General features: G+C 37.0%; 1 protein-coding gene across 1 annotated transcript in view; it reads left to right on the top strand.

Annotated features, from left to right (window-relative positions):
- The window catches only part of Sgcg (sarcoglycan gamma), a 77557-nt gene that overhangs the window by 5524 nt on the left and 47010 nt on the right, over nt 1-25023 (top strand). The window contains exon 2 of the mRNA XM_046447887.2: nt 15770-15964. Coding sequence (XP_046303843.1) covers nt 15770-15964 — 195 coding nt within the window. The remainder of the gene's footprint in view (nt 1-15769; nt 15965-25023) is intronic.

A 25023-nucleotide genomic window follows, 5' to 3' on the forward strand; every position in this document is an offset into this window, starting at 1 on the left:
AAGTGGATGAGCCAATGCACTACTTGTAGTCTTATGCTTGAAGAAGTTTCATTTCATGATCATCTTTCAGGATCACCCCAGTTGGGGCTGTAGAAAAGCAGCAAGCTTTTGATGGTTTGCACCAACACATTGGGCCAACCCACCCTTAAATCAAACTTGGCCTTTTCTTCCCCATAGGCTGATCATAAGGGACACCCCCAGGTAGCCAGAAAGCAGGATAAGCTGGGAACAGGTGCAGGTACATTAGTGGTGAGTGACATAGATTCCGAGTCTCCTGTACCTGTAGCCTGCTGTATCCCTCTGCCTGCTCCAAACCCTGGTACACCACTTTTAGCTTACAATGGATTGCTGCTGGGCCCCCTGACATTATGTCATGGAAGGCCTCACAGAGATTAGGTCATGATGGGAATTCTTGGCCACAGGAATTCCTGGTTACTTGATATCCCATGATCAGTACTTTATCTCCACTAAGACCAAGTAGAACTTAGGAAAATGCTTTTCAAATGGCATATAGTTCTCTGCTGCAGATGTCATGGCCTTATTCCAAAATCCCAGAAAGAAGTCTATGTTGTAATTCTTCCACTGTAGCTTGCCATAAATATCACATTACATCCTTTACTATCAGAGATATCTCATCCCATAAGGGGGCAAGGATGTATGGCCTAATCATCAGGAATGCTCACACTACAGCCTGCACCTGGTGCCAAGTCCTATTCTGGGCCCCTCACAATGCTCTCAGCTTTCATTATAACAATAGAATAGGCTAGCTTCAGAACCTGACATGGATTAGGAGGCATTATTTTTCCTTTACAGCAGTGGTAGGTACAAGCTACAATAATTTACTCTTTATTTTCAGGGGATTTTCCTGAATTTCCTGGAGCAATGGTCTCCTAAAACATTCACTAACTTGTCAAGTGCCAAAATCTTGGTAGGATTTATCTCTTACCTTCTAAATTCTCCAACATATGTGTCAAAACCATCCCCTAACCTAGTTAACATAGTACCATAAACCTAGCAAACAACTGTGTTCCAGAAATGTCCAAGATGGCCCAAGCCCTTTTGAGTACATGAAGACAGAGGGAAATAAATTTAAGCATGACCATGGAGCAAGTAAATACTGTAGTCAAGCCCATGTGAATGTGAATCACTTCTTGTCCTCATCTATGAGAGAAGTGGGGGGAATGCATTTGCCAACCCAGTGGCTTTGTGCCTATATATGGGGCTAAATTAATCTGCATGAGCAAGAATGATACCCCCAGCACACCAGCTCCAGAAACATCTACCAGTTTGGATTTGAAGCAGGCCTTAGTTGTCTTCTGGGAAATAGCTGGTTTTTCTAGGATCCAACTGGTGACTTAAGTGGGAACACGGTTTTAACAGCTAACCTCATGTCCTGTGAGATGGGCACTTTTCTCTGCCATTCTTCCTGGGATACATAAGGAATGAATGGCAGTCTTGGAACTTTTCTCAGTTTTTCTCACTGTCATGTTCTTCTCCCAAGGCACTCCCTACATTAGATTTCTATCAACTACCAAATATGTACATCCCAATTTTATATTTGTTTTTTGGGGAAAGGACCATTTGGTAGTTCCAAGGACCAAATACGAGCCAAACTGGGGCTAGGATTCTATTTGTCACGTGATTCTCATATGTCCTCACCATGATGGCTTTTCAAGTCCGTAGTATTAATGGTCAAGCTAGGTTCTATGTCCAATGTCCTCAAAATATTGAGTACTATAACCCAATTAAATGTGTTTTGGCTCTCTTGGGGACGGGCTGGGGACAATGATAGTCATTGCTATTGATGTTGCAAGGCACCCCCCTTCTGGTGACCTGGCCTCTCCTCAGTCAAGAATTTCCAGATGTGGAGACTGGATTAATCTGAAAATCAAACAAAGAGTTGTAATTTTTATGGGGGTAGTAGCCTTGAGCCTACTAGGAAACCTCATTAGTTTCATTTTGGGGGTATGAGGGTACTGGGGATTGAACCAGGAGCATTTATCCACTGAGCCACATTCATAGCCCTTTTTATATTTATTTATTTGTTTATTTTTAAATATTTATTTATTTGAGACAGGGTTTCTCAAAGTTACTAAGTCTGGCTTTGAACTTGCAATCCTCCTGCCTTAGCCTTCCAAGACACTGGGGTTACAGGCATGTGCCACCACACTCAGATGATTTCTTTTGATTGATAGATTGAATCATTCCCTTGTTGGATGTCAATCCATCTTTGCCCTCCTCGATGACAGCCTTGCAATTCTGATTTTTCTCTGTCACTAAGCATCAGCCATAGCTATTTCCAATCCTTTGATAGAGATCCATCTCCCAAGATCCTTCCAAATAATAAATCTTATATCCTCGAAGAATGTTCCTTAATGTACTGGACTGGATATTGCTGTCTTTGCTCCAGTCCAGAACTTCCACCTGAGTTATGTTGTTATTCAGCCTTAATTATTCACTGGGTAGCCAGGAGGGGAAGTGGTGAACATGTTGTCACATCTTCTTAAGTGGGAAGGAGATGGGGGAGTGGGTCATGTCTGCTCTAGGGAATCAGGAGTTTCCAGTTTCTTGAGTGCTTTGTCCCAGATGTTTCATCCCAAGCCTCAGGGGCCCCTCCTCCCTTGTAAGGGCCCTCATCCTGACAGAGCAGACAATCTCAGCAAGAACTGAGAACTCCATCTTCATTGTCACGCCACTGCTCTCATGAAGAACCAGATCCCTTGCTTGCTGTGCCCTGCAGTGGAGGGAGGTAAGCATCTCTGCAAAAGCTCTGGCAAAGCCCCATGACCTTCATAGCTTACCTTCATCATCTCAGCTTTCTATCTTCTTCCTCCAGTGCCTGGATGGAGCTCAGCAGAGACATCAGTTCCATTGCCTTCATGATAACACTTCATAGAAACCCTCAAACACCTTATCTATTGCACCCAATAGTCAATTTCCTTCCACTGGTATCTCTTCTTAGTTCACCACCAGTGACAGTTTTAGCAACAATGCCAGACTGTGTGTCGTGGACTACTCCACCTACTGCCAGGAAATGGTCCTTATTATCAGTCACCGATGGGTGATCCTGTTCCCAGATGCTGTTTTAGATTTAATTTCCAGACTATTCCGACCACCAGCCCTGTTACATCAGTTTCCCTGAGAAACACAGAAGACTAGAATTTCCATGGGGGAAGTTCACTGAGGAAAGCTCTGGGGAAGAGCAAATTTAAGGGAATGGAGGAATCCAGGCTGAACAGAAAAAGAAGCTGAGCTGTTGGTGTGGGGACAACAGAGGACCCAGCTGATCCTTCAGGGCTGTTGGGGGTGCTTTCTGAGACAGACTGGCCCTTCAGAGATGTCATGGATGAAGGCAGGGGCCAAGCCCTTGTTCTCACTATTGGCTAGTGATTGGCTGTCCAGGGAGCTTTGGGGGAGTCAAATCTGTTCAGTTCCAGCATAGGGACTCAGGTATGACCTCTGAGCAGGAAACAGCCCTGGGAGCTGGGTGAATGCATTTAGGTGAAAATGGAAGCAAAGAGGAGATGAAGAACTGGGTGGCATACTATAGCATCTGCTGTAGCAATACTGTTTAGGATTTCTGATTCTATGATTTTTTCCTCAGTTTTTTAGAAAATAATTTTCTTTCCTGACTTGTTTTACTTCTGTAGGTATGACCAAAGTGCAATCTCATAGGACAATTAAAAAATAGTGTTTGATGGCAGTTTTCTTGTTGCATTATATTTACACATTCAATCCACAAATATTGGTAGGAGTTCTAGACTCTGAGATTGGCCAAAGAGGGAGAAAAGTCATCTTGGTCTCACAAAGGTAAAAACATAATAGGGGAACACAGATGCAACATTTGGGTTTTGGTTTTGGTTTTGTTTTGAGTGTTAAATTATCTAGGAAAGAGGAGACTGGGGAGAAAAACCTGCATTAAGAATAATTTAAGCCATGGGTTCAATGCCCAGACTAGAAAATAAAACAAAACAAAACAAAAAGTAATATTCTTGGATTCAGAAGTAGATAAACAGGTTAGAGCTACCAACATAACTGAGTGCCCCCAACTCTAACCTCCCAGCCTAGCCCTGCACAAATTCTGCCTTAAATAGTAATTATACTCAAAGGGAAAGGCCAAAGGACAGCTAAATAAGTGTCTCTTTATTCTCAACATGGACATATTAGAGGTTTTCATTATTTTGGTGATTACTTTGATACAAAAAGCAATTTTATAAAATTGCTCTATTTAAAATATTTTAGTATGACTATACATGGAAAGTATATAAACATGTAAATAATTTATATAATAATTTTAGCAACTTTGTATTTTAACATCTTTACCTCTGACACATAATGATTGTACGTGGTTATGGGCCATGTCCCCAGGGACCTATTTCCTCTAGCCACTCCCTACTTTTCCAGAGTTACCACCCAGTATACTGGTCCTCTCAAATTATCAGTCCATCAAATGAATTAGTTCACTGATGAGATTACAGCTCTCATAATCGAATCATTTAACCTCTGAACATTCCTGCATTGCCTAACACATGAGCTTTTCAGGAGGCACTTCATATCCAAAGCATAACTAGCAGAGAGATTGATTTCATTTCCTTTGGATATGTACCCAGCAGTGACATTACTTGATCATATGTTGTTCTATTTTTAATTTTTTGAGGATACCACCATAATGTCTGTACAAATTTAATAGCACCAACCATTTATAAGGATTTAAATTTCTCCACGCTCTCACCAAAATTTATCTATTTTAGTGTAGCTATTCTAGTCAGGTATGAGGTGCTATATTATAGTGGTTTTGATTTGCATTTCCCTAGTGATTAGTAATGTTGGGGATATTTTCTGATACCTATTGCCTATTTGTATGTATTCCCTTGAGAAATGCCTATTCAGGTTTTTTGACCATTTTTAAATCAGGTTATTAATTAATTTATTACTATTTCATTGTTTGAGTTCCTTTTATGCTCTGGATATTAACTCCTTATCATATATATAGCTTGCAAATATTTTCTCCCATTCTGTAGATTGTCTCTTTAATCTGTTTTGTGTTTCCTTTGCTGTGCAGAAGCTGTAGCTTTTAAATTTGGTACAATCCCATTTGTCTACTTTTGCTGTTGTCACCAATACTTTGGCATCTTCTCCAAAATATCCTTGCCCAGATGGCCTTGATTAATTTTATTAATGACATTATATAGCCTTTCTGATTTAATGTAATGTCTGTAGTAATATTTTCCAGAACTTTGTCAAGAAGTAGCATCATCACATTCTATAAATATATAATCTTTGAAACATTAAGATGACCTACCATAAGAAACTATGAATTTCATACTTACTATACAATAACAGCAAGTATAATGTTTCCCCTATGCTAAACATTATTCTAGGAGCATTTTATTTTACATTTGGAACTGACAAATTTTAGAAGCCTCCAGATGTGTAAGATGCCTAAATATTTTAAAGGATGTAACACAGCCTTTACAAGGTTAACTAGATTGGTTATAAATATTAATGACCAGGAATAATAAAGTGACTTTGAAAGAATTATAATAACTAGAGGCATAATAGACTTTATGAAACTTATAGTTCTTGAGATGTTAAATCCTGTATGTAATTCACCAGGCAGTTTTGCAATTCAACTGCTTTGAGAAAGATAGCCACCATGTACAGAAAAATTGACCATAAGAACTTTGAGAGTCCTGGCTATAAGCCTCCTTTAGAGAATCAGGGGAATTTAGAAGAAAATTATTATATCACTCACAATATTGGAAAACCCTTTATGATACCAAGCAACAGGCCTATAAAACACTCATGTGTTAAAAAAAAAATTCTTGAACAACTGAATAATTGGAAACTATACTTGATAACAACTATTTTGTTGATATACCTTTTAAAACACCTATGCAATCAAATAGTCCACATCTTGAGAGATACTTACTGAACAATATGAAGATACTTTTTGGACTCGGAACTCAAAATCCACAACAAAACCTTAGAAAGTACATGTTTTTTTAAAGACTGCAAATTAAATTAAGAAATAAGCCATCTTGTTTATTTGACACCTAAATCAAAAAAGTATATGCTTTAAAAACAAACAGATAAGCTGGGATCAAAGAATACTATACCTTTAATCTGACACTTTTGTTGGGGGAGTCTTAATGTTAAAAGGCTGTGAGTCCCTGAGTAAATCTTCACAATCTTCCCCAGAGCTCCACTAAGACCTCAACTGGAGTAGGTTGGGAAAGAAATGGCAGTTTGAAGAAGGAAAGGAAGAGGAAAAACAGCAAGGAGAATGCCAGATGTTAAGCTGTTGAGCTCAGGGATAAGAAGGAGACATAGCTTCTTGCACCACTTCTAGGGCTCAGGACCAGGGGGTCAAAAACACCGAACTCTGCAGCAGAGCACTTCCAATGCGTTCTAACCAGTATCAGGATGCATCCTAGAACTGGGGTGGTCAGAAGCCACCAGCTATGGGGATGAGCTGGACAGGCCATTTGACTTGATCAGCTGACAGAATTGATCATCATATTTTTGTCATTAATAGGTTGTTAAAATTCAGGCTGGCTTATATGAAACCAAAAGAGAATTGCCTTAGATTTGAAAAGCAGAAGTAGAAACAGTGCTTTTCAGATGCTAATCTTCCTCCTAGATCCAACCCATTTCATCTTATGAAGGTAGAACTTTCTTTGATCTTGAGCTTTAAAATGCACAGTTCAAAGACAAAGAATGCTTATGGGATTAACATTCATGTTAGAAAATGAAGCGGTGTGCTTGACCACTGAAATGTGAATTGAGGGAAGTTTCAGCCTATGAATCAACACATAGGCATCCAGGCATCCATCACACCATTACAGCAACAAAAGGGTCTGGAAAATAATAATATGTAAATATATCATTTTCCTCTTTTGTTCAATGAGTTCAAGTTCTTTTCCCAGCTGTTAAAGTAATTGGTATTCAAGTTGGGAGGGTTTTTGTGAAAGAACGGGGATGAGAGTTACATGAAATATCAGTAAAGATGGAATGATTCAGTTTTTAAATATAATTTTATAGTCTAACATTGAAAATCTATTCCACAAATGCATTGCAGATAAGAATGTGCTTCATTCTGCTGTCTTCAGCAAATGCTTACAATTTGAGCCCCTACTGTGCACCAGACATTATTTTAGGGGTCTAGCTGTATAGTAAATAAAATAGGAACCCTTCCTTTCCTCATGGAGAAGAGTCGCAAGAGGAATAGGCAATAAAAAGTAAACAAAGATATCATTATTCCTGTAAAGAGTTATAGAAAAAAGAAACAGGACAGATTGCATATTTTCTACCCCAAAAGGTACACAGAACAGTGAGCATGGAAGGCTGGCATCAGGAGGTCAGAAGTGGCAGACATGGGGGACAGACCAACTCTCCAGGCAGAGGGAAAAGCCTGTGTAATGCAGGAAAAGCGATTCAGTATGAGGAAATAAAAAGAAGCCATTGTGGAAAAGAGCAGAATGGGATAAGATGGAGCTGGAGAGACTAGCTGTACCATCTTGGGGTTTAGCTACAATGGAAAACTCCTGAGTGACCTTGAGCAGGCCAGCTCATGGTCAGTTGTTGGGCTGCCATGTGCAGAACTGGACTAAGAGGGTCCAGTGTCAATTCAGATTGGGTAAGTGGTGGTCAGTGATGTGGACACAACTTGCTAATGAAGTAGACACAGGGGTGGCAAAGAGGAATCATGGATGACACTCATGTTGCTGAGAAAATCAATTGGAAACAGCTGAGATGAGATGAGAGAAGGCCAAGAGGAGATTTAGGAGCAGAGAGTAAGGTTATTAAAAGTTAAGTTACTTTTTTTAACAATGTACTCCATGTGCCAAGTGAAAACATCAAACAGGCAATTATCAGACATAAATCTAGAGATATTTTAGATAGATTGTAAATTTGGGGATCATAAACCAATAAATAGTATTTAAAGATATAATTATGAATAGTGTCACCTTGAAAGACTAAGGGAAGAGGAGAAGAGATGGTCCCAGTAAAGTTCAGGCAAAGCCTGATGTGTAGAGGCTGGAGAGAGAAGATTATGAAAAATCTGAGAAGGTAGAGGAAATGTTTTCTAGGAAGAAATAGCTAAGCATTAAAATAAAATAAGATAAATAAAATGAGGGAAATGAGCATAGGAAAGTGAACATTTGACCTAGAAACAAAGAGGTCTTATGATCTCTTCAGTATTAGCCAAAGCTAAATACGATGGCATACCTCTTAGAGAAATTGTCCTTCTATCTAAATATTTACTCTTGCACTCTTTCACTCTCTTCCCTTCTTACTGGTTTCTTCTCTGGCAAGCTCTCTCCAAGAGATGGAAACAGAAGTATTGGCTGGTAAGTGTTAGATGAGCCATCAACTTCTGATGCCAGAGGCAAGCTGCTCTCAGAACATCTGAATCAATTTGGAACAATTGGCTTTGAGTGGCTGATTGAATTACATGATGTCCCAATGCCATTTTCCATGTTTAACACTAATGGTACACCCTACTTGCTCTGCCTATGTGACATACACAACTGAGATACTGGACTTGATAGCTGGACCACAAACAACATGGAGGTGAGGAGGGGTGTTCCCGAGGAAGACCATAAAAGTCATTGCCTACCATCTTGTGATACAGAAGAAAACAGTGGAGGCCCATTAAATTGTCATAAACAGAAGAAAATAGGGGGCACCAACTATAATATAACACAGAAGAATACGGCGTGCACCACTATATGATATAAAACAAGACATTAGGTGCCCAGTATAATATGATGTAGAATAAAACTATAATATACAGAAGAAAATAGTAGGTGCCCACTAATTATATGATACAGAAAACAGTAGGCATTCACTATCATCTGATACAGAAAATAACAGCAGGATACAGAAAATAACAGTAGAGGCCACTATCAATACAGAAGAAAACAGTAGGTACCACTACCATATGATACAGAAGCAGACAAGGAGTTGCATCTTCCAGTAGCTCATCAGTACAGGACTCTGTTAGCATTAACTCAACTCTCACTGCAACCAGCTGCTAACTTTTCTGGTTCCATTTTGATATATGCACACTAAATCAGAAATTGATGGTAGATAGAACCCATGCCAAGAACTGGAGCAAATTCAGTACCAAGTGGCACCTGGTTCTGGCTAAGAGGCAAGGGATACAAACACCATTGTCTATGAGTTTCTAATTTAATTCTATTATGACCAGTGAAAAATATTTGTGTGAGAGATGTGTTTTGGCATTCTTTATACTTCCTGTGACCTAGAATATTCTCAGTTTTTGTAAATTTTTCATTGTGTGCTCGAAAAATATAAGAATTTCTCAATGTCAGTTAATTGTGTTCTCTGCACAAGTCTCATTTTGGTGGACTTGATCTATTAATAGAGGTATTAAAATTCTCCACTATGACAATTTTCCACTCTGAAAATGACTTCTTTAAGTAGATGGAAGGACGTAGGTATATCAGGATATGTTGTTAGGTGCATATAAGTCTAGAATTTGTATACCTCCTGGAGAATTTATTTTATATCTAAGTAGTATAGTAATACCTCATCAGTATCCTATAATTATGGGAATCCAGACATTACATAAATGGCAGATGGCTTCTGCCCCATGAGAAAGGGGTGGCTGAAGTTACCATCTTCTTTGGGAAGGCATGCAGAATGGCATGGTATAATGAACATGTCTGATTGGAAACAAGCAATGACTGCAAAGAGGGTATTAAGATGGACCCCTAACACCAGTAATCTAAACTCAGAACAAACTAATGAAACAGGCTTCTATGAACCATGAGAGAACTGGAATAGTGCCCCTTTCACCCTCCTTTACTTCCTATTAGAATCGCTGTGCAAGCTCCAAGGTTCAGGATCATCCCCAGAGGTACTCAAACATTAGTGCTTGCTGGAGAAGGATGGATTGAAACTCTCTGTGAGATCCTAGACTAATGGGCCATAGCCTACATGTGTTCACCTGAGTGATTTCCTTAACTTTGCCTCACGCCTCCATCTTTACACAGTTGAAATTTAGGGGCCATACTTACCATGTTAAGGTGGGTTCACTTACTGTAATCCCAAGTGGTTTTTTTCCGTTTTATTTTTGGTTTTTGCTTTAAAGTCTATTTTACCTTGAAAGCTGTTCTGTTCCATGTTGACTTTGGTATCCCACTTTTTGGTTTCAATGTTTTTCTGGTACATGTTTTTACCATTTTTTACTTTCAAAAAACATCTATAAAGTTTTTTTAATGGTACACCTTTTCATTTTCTATTAAATTTTTAAAGTTTCTGATGATTTTATTTAACAAATTTGAATTAATTTATCCTGCTGAGGAGTCAGTGCCTATTTTCAATCTAAGTGCCATGACGAGAATTAGTGATTATAGAAGGCAAAATACCTACTCTTAAGACCATTTTGTTTTAAATAACAAATACAAAATCATGATTTCCAAAGTATATTAAAGCTTATATTTATGCAAAAGATATTATAATGATTCATGTCTGAATCCTTATCCATTAAAAGATTGATAACTATATTTGACAGATGCATTTCAAACCAATTATGATTAAGCATAGCCTCAACATACTTTGAAAGATGGTTAGCAGGGGAAGATGTATAATCTTTCAAAGATAACAAATTATTTTTAAAAATAAAGGAGTCTATAAAATCAAATTCTGTCCAATATATATTAAATTTCAAAATATTTTATCTTGGAACATATATGTTAAATTCTAAAATGTTTGCTTTGTAATTATTTTTTGTAAAGGGTTAGAAATAGGTCCAAAAGTGCTATGCGTTGTTCCAGTCAGAACAATTTCTTGCCAACATGAATATCAATTTACATGACCTCAAAGTGCTGAAGAATTGGCCTCCTTCCCAGTGATAACTATATAAATATCAGAAAGAAGCTCACTAAACTAGAGAGTCTAGAAATATTTTATATAATGTCTAATAAAAAATTTGAGTTGTAAGAAATATAAATGGTACATTAAAAAACAAAACCAGCTTTTTAAAGAGGTTTAAATTGAATATAGCTACTCATTTAGCTCCTGCTTACCTAGATTAAGGCCTTTTTAATGCAACACAGTTAACACTGGTAGGTGGCAGTTTAACAAATCCAGAGTAGTGTAAAAAGGCAATCATAAAACATGACATAATAAGAAATAAAACTGGAAATCTAAAAGAAAACATGTTTGTGATCAAATAGAAATGATTTTGGTAAATGCAATTCAGAAAGGAAGGATTAGAAAGCAACTCATGAGCCCCCAACAGTCAGCAAGTCCTCAATGGGTTCTACTCAGGAAGTGGTCCAGCCTCTTACTCAAGCTGTCGAAAAGAAAGTGCGCATATGTGGGGTGACTCACAAACCAGGGAAGCACAATCCCCAGTTTCCCCTTCCCTGGAAGAAACCTGCCAGATTGTAATGGAGCTTGCTGAGTCTCCTCAGTAAACTAGTAATCAACCTAATATTCTCCATTGTGAGTAGGTTTTCACTTTCTAATTATACAAGTTCAAGGAAACTCAGAAGTAACTCTCAGCTTATCTTATTGTTAGTTTTACCTTTAAATTTATATAAGTAATCTGGCTGTTTGTTCATTCAATATTTTTATTCCATTTATTCAGTAAGTACTTATTGAACCAATACTATATACCAGGTATTGTTTAGGTGCTGGAGATATAACAAAATAACAAACAGTTCAAAGCTCTTCCCTCTTGGGATGAGCAGGAAAATATATAGTGTGTAATATACAGTTAAGTGTCATGGGTAAAAAATTTTAAGCAGAAGGGAACATAGCCAGGTTTGTGGTGGCATTGGTGGGGGAGCTCTACTGATAAGTGAACTTGGAGCAGAGATTTGAGGAAGTTGAGTCATGCAGTTATCTGGGAGAAGACCTTCCATGTAGAGAGAATGGTGACCAGAGCCCCTGAAGTGGGGTTACACTTGAGTACTCACCATGAGTAGGACCAGTATGAACTAGAGTCATAGGGGTCAGAGAAGGTGACAGAGTGTGGAGGCAGGAGGAACCATGCCAGTTGCAATAAGGATTTTGGGTTTTTATTCCAAGAGGGTTTTTTTTTTGCAGAAGTGGGGTGTGATCATGTTTTAAAAGGACAGCGCCAGCCTCTATGTTGGTAATCGACAGTAAAAGATATAGAGATGGAGGCTGAGAACAGTTCCATGGCCATTACAATAGTTCAGGTGAATGGAGATGGTAGAAATCACACTCTAGACTTCGTAATGCTTAGAAGACTTGCTGACAGAGTGGATGTGCTATGGAAAAGAAAAAGGAACTACGAGCAACTCAAAGATTTTTGGCTCAAACAACTTGAAGGATGAAGTTTCCATTAGTTACATGGAAAAAAAATATTACAAGGAACAGGTCAGGGAGAAGAGTTTTGCAAAGTTTGAGATCCCCAGTTGGATATTGGGGTCCAAGTGTGGATCTTGATCCAAGGTGACTCCAGCCTAGGAATATACATAAGGGAATCCCCAACTTAAATGTGCATCTATAATAGGGGCAAGTGGCTATGAAAATGAGAAATTCAAAACTGAGCCCAGGGTAAGGAGATGAGCAGAAGCAGTCAATGAGAATAAGAAGTCTTTGCAGGGAGAAGAAAGCCAGGTGAAGTTTCTGGATCCCAGGTACAAAAAGCATTTCAAGGAAGAGGAGGAAATGGCTGCAGGTCCTGTGAATGAACATCTTGTTTAACAATGTGGAAGTCAACAGTGATTTTGCAAGGACAAGTTCAATGAAGTGGTAGGGCTGGATGTGGGTTCTAGAGATAATGCAAGTCACAGAACTGAATTGAAGAGACATTGAGTATAATCAACTGACTGTAATTATTTTGCTGTAAGGAAGAGGAAGAAATGGGGCTGGGCTAGAAACATTCGGCAAGCATCTTCTGTTTTCCAGGGCACCTGGCAGTGTGCATGACCACAGCCCTCAGGAGGCCATTGACTGTGGTTCATGCCTTCTAAAACTGTTTATCTAATCTTGTATAGTATATCCTCATTCATATTCTTTTCATATTTAAAATACTAGAGACATTTTATTTTTCTCCACCAGTCTGCATCCTAATTTAGATTAACTCCTCGTTCCTAATAATTGTTTAAGAACAAGTACTGAGTCTTTTCTTAATGGATTGAATATACCCATAAATCAATAATATTTTACTTAGTATATACTTCACAGGATTTGCTGCTGTCAATCTAGCCTCCTTTTGTAGCATCATTCCTGGAAGGTAGCTCAATTAATATCTATCAAACTCAACAGTTCATTCATTCATTTAGATCTAGTGGTGAATAAAGGATCTAGTGAATGAAGGATCTAGTGATGAATAAAGCAGAAAATATTCTCGTGGTGTTTACATTCTAAAAAATTGGAGGAAATAAACAAGTGAACAAATAAACTGTTCAGTTTCTCAGCACTGATTTAGGGGGCCTGAGTAACAGATTTGCAATCAGCCCAAGACAAAATTGTCTTAAGTGAATACCAATATACTCAATTTTATGTATGAACAAAAGCATTTTATGGTAGACAGAACAATGCCTTCCAAAAATGTCCATGTTGCTAACCCTCAGAATCTGTGAGCACGTTCTTGGTAAAAGGGACTTTGCAGATGTGATTGTGTTAAGGCTCTTAGGATGGAGAGATCATCCTAAATTAGATAATTTACACTGGGGTGCCCAGTGTAATCATGAGATTTCTTACGAGGAGTGGGCAGGAAAGCCAGAGTCAGAGATGGAGATTTGACAAGGATATAGTTTAGAGCCAAGAACTCAGGCTGCCTCTAGAAGCTGGGAAAAGGAAGGAACCGATTCTCACCTACACCCTCTACAGAAATGCATCCCTGCCCGCACTTTGATTTTGGTCATAGAGATGTATATTTGGGAACTTTGGGCTATAAGATAAAGTTGTATTGTGCTAAGTCACTAAACTTTAGATAATTTGTTCAACCAACAATAATAAAGTATGTACAGGAATAGGAACATATAGAATTAGGAACATACCCACACTCTTGGAAAACTTTGCTAGTTTTATTAATCATGTCAGTACTGCTGATATAGGACAGACGAGGTTGGATACTGGAAGAATTTTCAGGAAACAGGTTTATTTAAGCTTCAGCAGTCCGAGGACTAATGCCTAAAAATCTCTGGACCCTGGGTCTGGAAATTCTTTTAGATTTATACTCAGTGGGGGTGGTTACATGACTATGGGTGGGTACTCAACAGTTACTCTTTGTCCCATAGTTTTAGGCGGGCAGAGGCCGCACATGTTTTTACATGGAAAACAGAGACATAACTTGTACAGTGAGCTCTCTTGAGACAGAGTCTATCACACCTTATGTCTACACACCTGGCATTTACAAGAAAGAGGAAGCTTCAAACCACATTGCACTCTCTGCAGAACTCCTGTGAAAGCCTATTGATGCGCTTCATAAAGATCTTGTTGGCCAGGATAGAAGCTTAATTATTACAATTATGGAGTGGGAGGTGGGGTGCCTGGTCTGCATCACTGCAAAACAGACTGTGGAGGAAAGAATGAAGTGGAGTTTGCAGCAACACAGATTAGAGTTCACCAAGGGGCAGTTGATAGGACATGCCAAGGTGTGGCTGAAGGGAAAAGAGAATTAGCATCAGGGACCTGGGCTTGGGTAACTAAGTGGATAGTGTTGCACTGTCTAATATAGAGAAGACTGAAGGATATCAAAGAAATGCGTAAGTAACGCCTTTATGAAATCATCATTAAGGTCAGTCCTGTGAACTTGAGGATACTAGTGGAAATAATTTTATATAGTCAGTTACAACATGAGAAAATGCCTATTGTAAAATTGGAAAGAGATTTAAAGAATTATTTTAGACCATGACTTGTTTTTCAATAAGGACACATCCAAATCATCCCTAAAAATAAACATATAAACTCTGCATAAAAACATCCCAGACAAGGGTATTCTATATTCTGATTCATCACTTCACCACATTTACAAAATCTTCATAATTTCTAATTTTCCCTTTATGGAAAAAAAAAAGCAGTTTCTTTTATTCTTTGTGTAAAGGGAAAAAATGATTTTTTAAAATCTCTTCATAGAGCTGAAATGGTGGCTAAAACTTACTCTAATTTGCGTAAACAATGAGTATTTGTAAACATTTGTATATAAAATGTATTCTTATCTGTCTTAAAGTGGGTAAATATTTGAGAACTTTATTAGAGGCAAAGGTTGGTGTGGTAGACATCTTGAAAAGAGCCTTTTAATTCTGAGTAATTAACTGAAGGAAGATATAATTTAATTATTTGACATAAAATTGAGTAACTGGAACACACACACACACACACACACACACACACATAGATAGATACCAGTTTGATTTTTTTCCCACTGAATATTTCAAGAACTTGATAACTTGATTATTGGACATTGATGCTTCAATTCCAAGTTTAACCCTGCAGAATTTTTAAAGCTGTATATGTGTATTGTGTTTATTGATTAAAATCTGAAAATATGTTCACTGGATTTCAAATGAATTTGTCATATCTAAAATATTTTAAATAATAGATTAAATATCTCCCTGTGGTTAAAACGTGATGCATTTCAAAGTTATATTTCATTCCCTTTTCAAAAACTATTAATTCTGGAAATTTATTACTGTGGTTAAAAACTTTTCTCCTCCACTGGTAGCAAACCAGTATTGACAAATAAGTTCTCTCTCTCCCCCTCCCCCTCCCTGCTTCTTCTCTCTCTCCTCCTGCACACCTCCCATGGCAGATGGTGCGGGAACAGTACACAACCACCACAGAAGGCACCCCCATAGAGAGGCCCGAGAACCAGTGTGTCTACAAAATTGGCATTTATGGCTGGAGAAAGCGTTGCCTCTACTTATTCGTTCTTCTCTTACTCATCATCCTTGTTGTGAATCTTGCTCTTACGATTTGGATTCTTAGAGTGATGTGGTTTTCTCCAGTAAGTATTATTATTTTTCTGGCTAGTAGGTGCTTGTGTTCACTACATCCCTGCATCTAGACTGTATTGATAGAAGTTTCCTCTAATGTACTATTTGTTTCTTTCCTGTCTGCCCCAGAATTTTCACTAGCAAAATGTGTGTGTAATATTTATATTTTTCTCCCTTCTTTACCTCATTGTGAACAGTCGTGTTCATTTTGTTTGTTTCTACCATGATGTTTTTCATTACAAAAATTTGTTAAGGATACTGTCATTATTTCTATGTGGTGGGAAAACTGGAATCTTGAATTTGTGGTTGATTGAGTCAAGATGACCATGATTATTAGATTCATCATTTTTTTAAATTATATACATCAATAGTTTCCCATTTCATTAATTCATAAATATTTACAATTAAGATGCCTGTATTTGCCTATTTTGCATTACTATAATGAAATACCTTAGGCAGGCTAACTTTATAAATAAAAGAGGTCTATTCAACTCACAGTTTTGGGAAGTCCAAGGGCATGGCATTTCAGCTCTAGTGATGAACTCATTGTGGATGATAGGGATGCATACAGGAAGAAGAAATCACAACCAATAGGAAGCCAGACAGGAAATAGGCTGGATAGGGCCCAGCTCAAGCTTTCATAACAACCTTCTCTGGAGAAATAGCCAGTGCCCCTTGAGAAACACTTCCTCTCTAATGAGGGCATGTCCCCACTGACCTGAGGACTTCCCTCAAGGCCCTACCTCTTAAAGATCCACACCATCTCCAGTGTTGCCACCTTGAGGACCAATTCTCCAACTTGTGAACCTTGGATGGGCACACTTAAACCATATTCACACTGTAGAGGTTCCACTCTGTTATTATTTAAAGACTCTGTTTTGATATGCGATAAATTTATCTTCACATTTTGTTACACTTGAGTCACAGGAGATTTAGTAAATGAAATACTAGCAGTCCTAAGGAATTCATATTCTATTTTAAACATCCTCAGGTTTAAAGATAACTACATAGTTTTATATGCCCTGATGATATGTTGTATACATTTTATTTGTTTTGTGGTGCTGGGAAATTAACCCAGGGCCTTGCACATGCTAGGCAAATACTTACCATTGAACTACATCTCTAGCCTCTATTTTGTGTACTTTTTGAAAAAAAAAGACTTATTTAATGTATATTGTCTTAATTTTGCAAGATACTTACAGTTATATAAAAATACTACTACAGAGAAGATCATAGGTAAATCAATATATTCCTTGCATGCATCTGAAGGGGCTCTTTTTAAAAGCAAAAGTTGTAGCCTTTTGGTCTGTAATGCCTTCCAATGACAGTACCCTTCACTTTTATTTAATTATTTTTATCCTGCTAAGGTTTTAATCCCAAAGACACATTATTTATTTTGTTGACACAAATAAATATTTACATTTTCACACATGCAAAGAGTTAGAATACCAAACAAATTAAAATATGTTTTGAAATATGTGTATTTAGTAACTCAGTATGTAATAATATAAATGCATAATATGTATTAAATTATTATTATAAATTCTATGTAAATATATATATTTAAGTAGCAAATTTAAGTTATTTCTTGGATAAAATTTATAAACATAATATTTCTATGGCGTCATAATCATGTTGACCTCCATTGGATATCTTTGTTTCATGAAGCAGCACAGCATGCAGCATGCATGTTTTTGAATATCATATATGACTTTATCATTTACATTTAGGATTTTTAAATTTTATTTGTGGGAATAAACTCAAGGTTGAAGTCCTCAAATTATAAACAGGGAAGAGATGGCCCTTAATCAACCTCCCAAAGCCCATCGACTATGCAGAGTTGAGAGATGGTTCGCTAGGAAGCAGATTCTAGAAGAACCTGAAGGAAACCATCTCACAGCCCAGCAAGGTCTGGGTAAGGCCAGACTTTACCTTGAATGAATGAAGATGTTCCTTATTTTAGAAATATGTGTAAATTAACTTTGTAAACTGCATAAATGTAAAGTGACATTTAGTTGATGCTTTTATCATATATCGTAGCACTTAAAACAACTTTTAGGCATTATAAACTCAGGTGAAATTAAACTGTGCCAGGTGAAAAGTCCATTTACCAATGCAGAACAGCTTGCTGCAGACATCAACTGCCATTTCTGCCTTTTCTAGTGCGTATGCACACTGACAGTGAGTATCCAGGGTTCCCTACTGCTGCCCTTTATCAAAATAAGAAAAACTCTCACTAACATTTATGGGATCATAAGGCAAGATATGCAAAAGCCCTGGTCTATGGAAAGTGCCAGGCTTTAATCTAAAATTATTGAATAGACTTTGAGTCATTATTCTCAAAGTGGAATGATATCAACAATGTAATTTTCATATGTTTACAAGCTTGATTCCTTGCTTTTGTGAATATTATATACATATGAGACTGCAAATTGCATATTAACTTACGCTTTAACTTTTTACTGACTTGAAAAATACTAATACACTAAATTTTATCTTCTTTTATGTTATGTATTTATTTTAAATGTCATTTTATTGTAGTAAGAAAACAACAGGAGATCTACTTTATTGTCTAGTTTTTAAGTGTATAGTACAATTGCATAAATAATAACTTTGTACAGTAGCATATCTCTAGAATTTATTCGTTTTGCTTGAGTAAAACTTTATGCCCATTTATTAGTAATGCCACACTTCCCCCACTTCCCTAGGCCTTTTAACCACCATTCAATTCCACTCTTAGAATCTATAAGTTTGACTATTTTAGATACCTAGTAGAAGTGTAATCATACAGTATTTCTCCTTCTGTGCTTGGCTTATTTCATTTAGCATGAGATCCTCAAGTTTTATCCATGTTGCATCATACTGCAGACTTTTCTATTTTTTAATGTCAAATAATATTTCCTCATATGCATCTTTGTATGCATTTTATTTATCCATTCATCCTCCATGGACATTTAGTTTGTCTCTGCATCTTCTCTATCATGACTTGGGTTTTAATCGATATGAGAGTATAGAAATCTCTTCCAGATCCTGATTTCCAGTCTTTCAGATAAACAGCAGTACCTGAAAATGAAATTAAGAAAGTAGTCGCATTTTCAAGTGGCACCAAAAACAACAAAATATCTCAGAGAAAAATTTAATTAAGGAGGTAAAAGACTTGTGTGATTAAAAACTACAAAGCACAGATGAAAGGAATTAAAGATAGAGTGAATGAGAGAGTGTCTCATGTTCATTGATTGGAAGACTTAGCACTCTTAAATTTTCCATACTATACAAAGTATCTATACATTCAGGGCATATTAAACTACTAATTGCATTCTCTTCAGGAGTAGAAAACAAAATCCAATTCTTAATACACCTTTATACCAAAATTTATCATATCTCTGTTGTATATAAGGTATGTTAACACCAAATTCACATCTTCATACATGTATTTTGTATAATGATGACCATCTCTTTCCACCATCCTTGCAAAAAAAAAAAAATCAATAAGAGGGCTCACGTATAATGGTATAATTTGCCATGAACATACTCTATATACAGAGTTATGAAAAATTGTGCTGTGAATGGATAATTATGAATGTAATGCATTCCACTATTGTCATGTATGAAAGAAATGAATTTTAAAAAAGAAAACAAAATCCAAAAATTCTTGTGAAACCACAAAAGACCCCAAACAGCCAAATCAGTCTTGTGAAAGAGCAAAGTTGGAGGCCTCCCATGTCCTGATTCCAAAATATATTAAAAAGTTACAGTGATTAAAGAATTGTGGTATTGGCATAAAGACACACACATAGACCAGTGGAACAAAATTCATAACCCAGTAATAATTCTATTCATATGTGGTCAACTGACTTTTGACAAGGGTGCCAAGTGTGTATAATGTATATGTTGGAGAAAATATAGCCTCTTCAACAAATGGTGCAGGGAAAATTGAAATTCACATGCTGTGTTCATCGGATTTACCCTCACTGTGACCAAAATACCCAATAAGAACAACTTAGAGGAGGGCAAGTTTATTTTGGCTCATGACTTCTGATATCTAGTCTATTCTCAACTGACTCCATCGCTCTGGGTCTAAAGTAAGGGAGCACATTATGGAAGAAGGGTTCGGTGGAGGAAAGTTGCTTAGCTCATGGAGGGGTCAGGACAGGGGGAAGAGAGGGTGTAGAAGAAGGAGGAAGAAGAGGAGAGAGGATGGGAGGGAGGAAAGGGCCAAAAGGCCACAGGAAGAACAACTCTTCTAGGACATGCTTCCAGTGACTCCCCTCCTCAGCCATGTTTCACCTGCCTACAGTTACCACACAGTGAGTCCATTCAAACTAGGATGGACTGATTGGATTGCAGCTCTCACAATCCAATCATTTACCTTTGAATATTCCTGCATTAACACATATCAAAGAATGAAACTGAATCCTTCTCTTTTACCATACACAGAAATCAACACAAACTAAATTAAAGACTTAAACTCGAGGCCTGAAACTGCCTAATTCTTAGGAGAAAAAAAAATTTGAGGGAAAGCGTAATGATAATGGTCTTAGCAATGATTAAGAAACTGCATATGGCCCCCAAAACACAGGAAACAAAAGCAAAAATAGACAAATGGGACTACATCAAAATTAAAAGCTTCTGCACAGTAAAGAAAATAGTACAGTGAAAGACAACTTACAGAATGGGAGAAAATATTTGCAAACCATATATCTAATAAGGGGTTAATTTCCAAAATATGTAAGGAATTCCTGCAACCTAAAACCACTAAAAACCTAATAAACAATTATCCAAGAAAGACGTACAAATGGACAATAAGCATATGAAAGGATGCTCAACACCACTAATCCTCAGGGAAATGCAAATAGAAAACAATGAGAGGTCACCTCCCACCTGTCAGAATGATTATTATTCAAAAAATAAAAAAAACAAAGATTGCAATTCGTGATAAGGATGTGGAGATGAGGTTGTGGAGAACTTTCGACCCTGGCACACTGTTGGTGGGAATGCAAAATGGTGCTTCCGCTGGGGAAAACAGTATGGAGGTTTCTTTAAAACCCACTTCTGGGTATTTATCCAAAAGAATGGAAATTTTTTTTTATTTTATTCATATATAAGCCAAGGTCCCTTCTTGAATGTAGACATGCCAAGGAAGTATTATGACTTTAAACGAACCTTTTGGAGAGCTCAACTATCAAATGGTAACATTATGTAAGGCATTGAGCATTTGCTGAGAGCTGTAAAATTTTGAACATGTACCAATTAGATAGAGTTCTCTACCTAACCTCAGGGTAATAGCTTACCACCCACATAGTCATTAGTGAAGGCATGAGGAAAACCATAATTTTATGAGCAAAATTTAGCATGGCTTTCTCTATTTTATCCCCAACAATATATCAATAATATGTTATTCACCTCATCATGCTTCAATATTTCACAGTAGAAAGCAATAAAGTTAACTATCAATAAGACATTCAACAATACCAAGACAAAAAGAAATCGAGAAAATGAAAACATAATGACACCAAAGAACACTGAGATTTCAAAGAGATGAAAGAACAGGAGACATAAGGACAATATTGACAAGAAATGATTAAATTCAAATGAGATTGAGCCAGGTTTTATAATCTACCCAACTGGAATTACAAAGGACCCAAAACACCATCTAAAAATTTACTTCTATTCCTAGAATTAAAAACTATTTAGGAAGTTGTTACAACTGATGCTGAGCATAAAGTTTCTAGAATATTTGATTATATCAATTAGGAAAGTGGACACTAAGTGGAAATCAGTGCAGCAAAGTGGCTTATTATATTTTTCCTTGTTATATTTCATTTCCATAAAGCTAATATGTATATTAATTTACTTACAGTGCTCAGGGCCATAGGATAATGTGTATAAGTCATATCTCTAAGTATGTTAAATTTAAATGATATCTTTAATTTAAATGACAAATACTTCACAAAAACTTTCGTTATTAATATTTTCTTACACACATAATAGTTCAGTGCACTTACTGGGTATAAGTTCAGCAAAGTATGATTAATGATTCTAAACTAACTGTATTAAACCCGAAAATTAAATTTTGGTAGTACTTTGGGGAAAGGGGGAATAAATAATGAAAGCAGAATTATAATACTGAATATTACTAAATATTATAATTGTAGGATTATGAAACATTTTGTTGGCAATTTTTGTTTGTTTTCATTTACTCTGGTAATAGGTAGCAATGCCCTTTTTTAGGAGATCAAAAACCCCAAGTGAATTAATCCCTAACAAGGATTTGATATTAATTCATTTTGGAAACTAGCAGCTAGAAACCTTCCATTAAGGGCTATCCCATTAAGAATCTTTCATTTGGCAAGTGAGTAAAAGCCTTATTAGACAGCCTCTGCAGATATTTCCTTAGATAAATGTTTTGTCATTAAGCAGTCAGTGATCACTCATAGGAAGCTGGGGAAAATGGAGTTAGATGGCATCTTAATGACTTTTACTTTAGCCCTGTGATTATATAATCATTTGAAAAGGATTTTAAAATCTCAGTCAGAAAAGAATGCAACAGAGCAGCGACTACAGGCTTTCTGTAGATGCAGGGTCCTCAGGAAGAGCCATCAAACTATCACCTTTGTAGTGATATTTTCTAAAATCTCCATTTACATCTTATAAACTCTAAAAATCTGAAAACAAAATTATACAAACTCTGTATGAAAACTTGAAGGGACATTGTTTAACTCAATGGCCTTTATTTTCTTCCTTTCCTAAAATACTTGATTTATAACAAATGATTCTCAAGTCCTTCCTGATGTAAAAACTGATAATTGTAGGTCCAATATACTTTACTCATGGATTTTAGGCAAGTTGCATTATCTCACTTTTTGAGAAGAAAATTCATAATCTTATAAAACATTTTCTGCTTTGGATAAGTACGAATATACTATTGCTTACTAACTTCATGATAATGACTGTATTATAAAAAGATTTGATGGCAATCATGATAACAAAAATGCCTTTAGAGTGTTAACTTTTTTTAATCTTTATTTTTTAAACTCTACTTGGCTTATGTCTGTGATAGGCAGAACTCTTAAGTCCCAAGATCTTTGTCCCACGGAGTTGAGTACTCTGAAGCCCTGTGCCTTGAGTGTGGGCAGGACCTGGGTTTGCTTCCAGCCAATAATAGATGAAGGATTGTCACTTCTTCAGTGAGATTCCAATTACATGGTGAAGGAATTTTGCAGATGTAACTAAGGTTCTGAATCACTAAGTTTTTCAGTCATCAAAAGGGAGATTATTCTGGGTAGGTCTGACCCATCAGACCTTAAAATCGAGACAATGCCCTTTTGTAAGGGGCATAATTTTCCTGCTGGTCTTAAAGAGGCGGCTGTCCTGTGTTGAGAGGGTCTGTGTCACTTCATGACACAAGTTGAGAGTGACCCCTACTGCCTGCCAGAAAGGCAAGAGATCTCAGCCCTACTCTGCAAGAGACTAAATTCTTCTAACAGTCACACCTGCTGGGAAAACAACCCCAAGCTCCAGAACTGAAAACTCTGCCTGGCTGGTAATTAATTGATTGAAGTCACGTGAGACTCTGAATAGAGGCCCCAGCTAAGCTCTTCCTGACCCAGGAAAGTTGAAATAAGATCTGTGCATTGTTTAAAGCTGCTGAATTTGTGCTGATTTGTTACAGGGCAATATAAAACAAATGCAATGGTACCACATTACCCAAAAAAAGTGTTTAATTTCTCTTCTGATGTACACTAACAAAAAGAAAAGGAAAAAAAAAACAGAAAATTTCTAAAAAAACTTATCAGATGACCCTATTCTTGGCAATTTACTAATAGAAAAATATTTAAGTTTCAATATATTGTTGGATATTGATATTCTAAGTCACTGGGAAGCAGCAAAAAGCTAACAATATTTTAGCTTAATCTAAAATATTAATGTGTTTTAACCTTATGGAAACCTTGGTTGGACCCAAGTATATGTGGGTCTTAGGGAAGTCTGGGCTGCAGGTTAGGTACACTATCTTAGGAAAGTGCTACCTTAGGGTCATCTAAAAAACAACTTGATTTGCATGGAGTACCAGATTTCATTGTTTTCTCTATTGTCTCATTCATAATGTTTTATGCTGACAGTGTGGATATGGTATGTATTAGAGGCATTCTGGGCCTTCACTGGGTAAGATCTCTGAATGAGATCACACAATCAAGACACTGAATTTTCTCAAAGGTGCAATTTCATTTCTCATATCTCCATAGTGGTCATACTAGCAAATACGTTGAATAGGATTATATTTTATAAGATTCCTTCATGAAAGAAAAAAATGACACCTATGCTAATGAAATTCTATTTTTTGTGTCAACCATTGCTCATTTATTGGACTTAAGAGATCAAATTGAACCAAAACCAAGATGACTCCTACTAAAGTACTTATTAGACTATTCAATAGGCTGCTCGAATAGTGATTTTATTTTGTAATAAAATCTTACATAAGTAATTATACAAAAAATACAATATCATAATTTTAGTGATTTTGTTATACATTAAGAAATCTTTGCTTCTCTTCTTCACAAGAACTGGCACCACATCTTGGTGCCTCTATTTCTACTTGCCGTCATACGTGAGTAGTCTTCTCACTCAGCCTGGTGGTGGTTTTGCTCTACTCTCAGAGGCTGGCTCTAGTATGGCTCCTGAAGAAGGGCAGTGAATCCTCATTTGGAGAGAGGTCTCTAATGAAATTGGTTGTGAAAGAAACACAATATAACACAGTTGCTACTTATGGAAAGCAACATATAAGAATGGAAGGCAGTTGACAGAATTTGGCACAGAGACTAAGGAAGCCATTCTTCTTCACTGATTCTATCAACTTGTGTGATGTCTTCATGGAACAACATTTTACCATGGGTTGGTGGGGATGTGCCTGGTGCCAAGAAGCAGTCTGTTCCTCTTGCTTCTCCTGTGACTCCACCTTTGCCCGTGCCCAGCCCTCATCACCCTCAGATGTTCCTTGTTTGCCTTACACTCCTGACCTTTCTTTCCCATGCTTTTCAGACTAGTGGAAACCCTGATTATAGAAAAATATGAC

The sequence above is a fragment of the Marmota monax genome, unplaced genomic scaffold (assembly GCF_021218885.2).
Source record: "Marmota monax isolate L192 unplaced genomic scaffold, Marmota_monax_Labrador192_F-V1.1 WCK01_AAM20220418_F8-fsc00043, whole genome shotgun sequence".
Taxonomy (NCBI): domain Eukaryota; kingdom Metazoa; phylum Chordata; class Mammalia; order Rodentia; family Sciuridae; genus Marmota; species Marmota monax.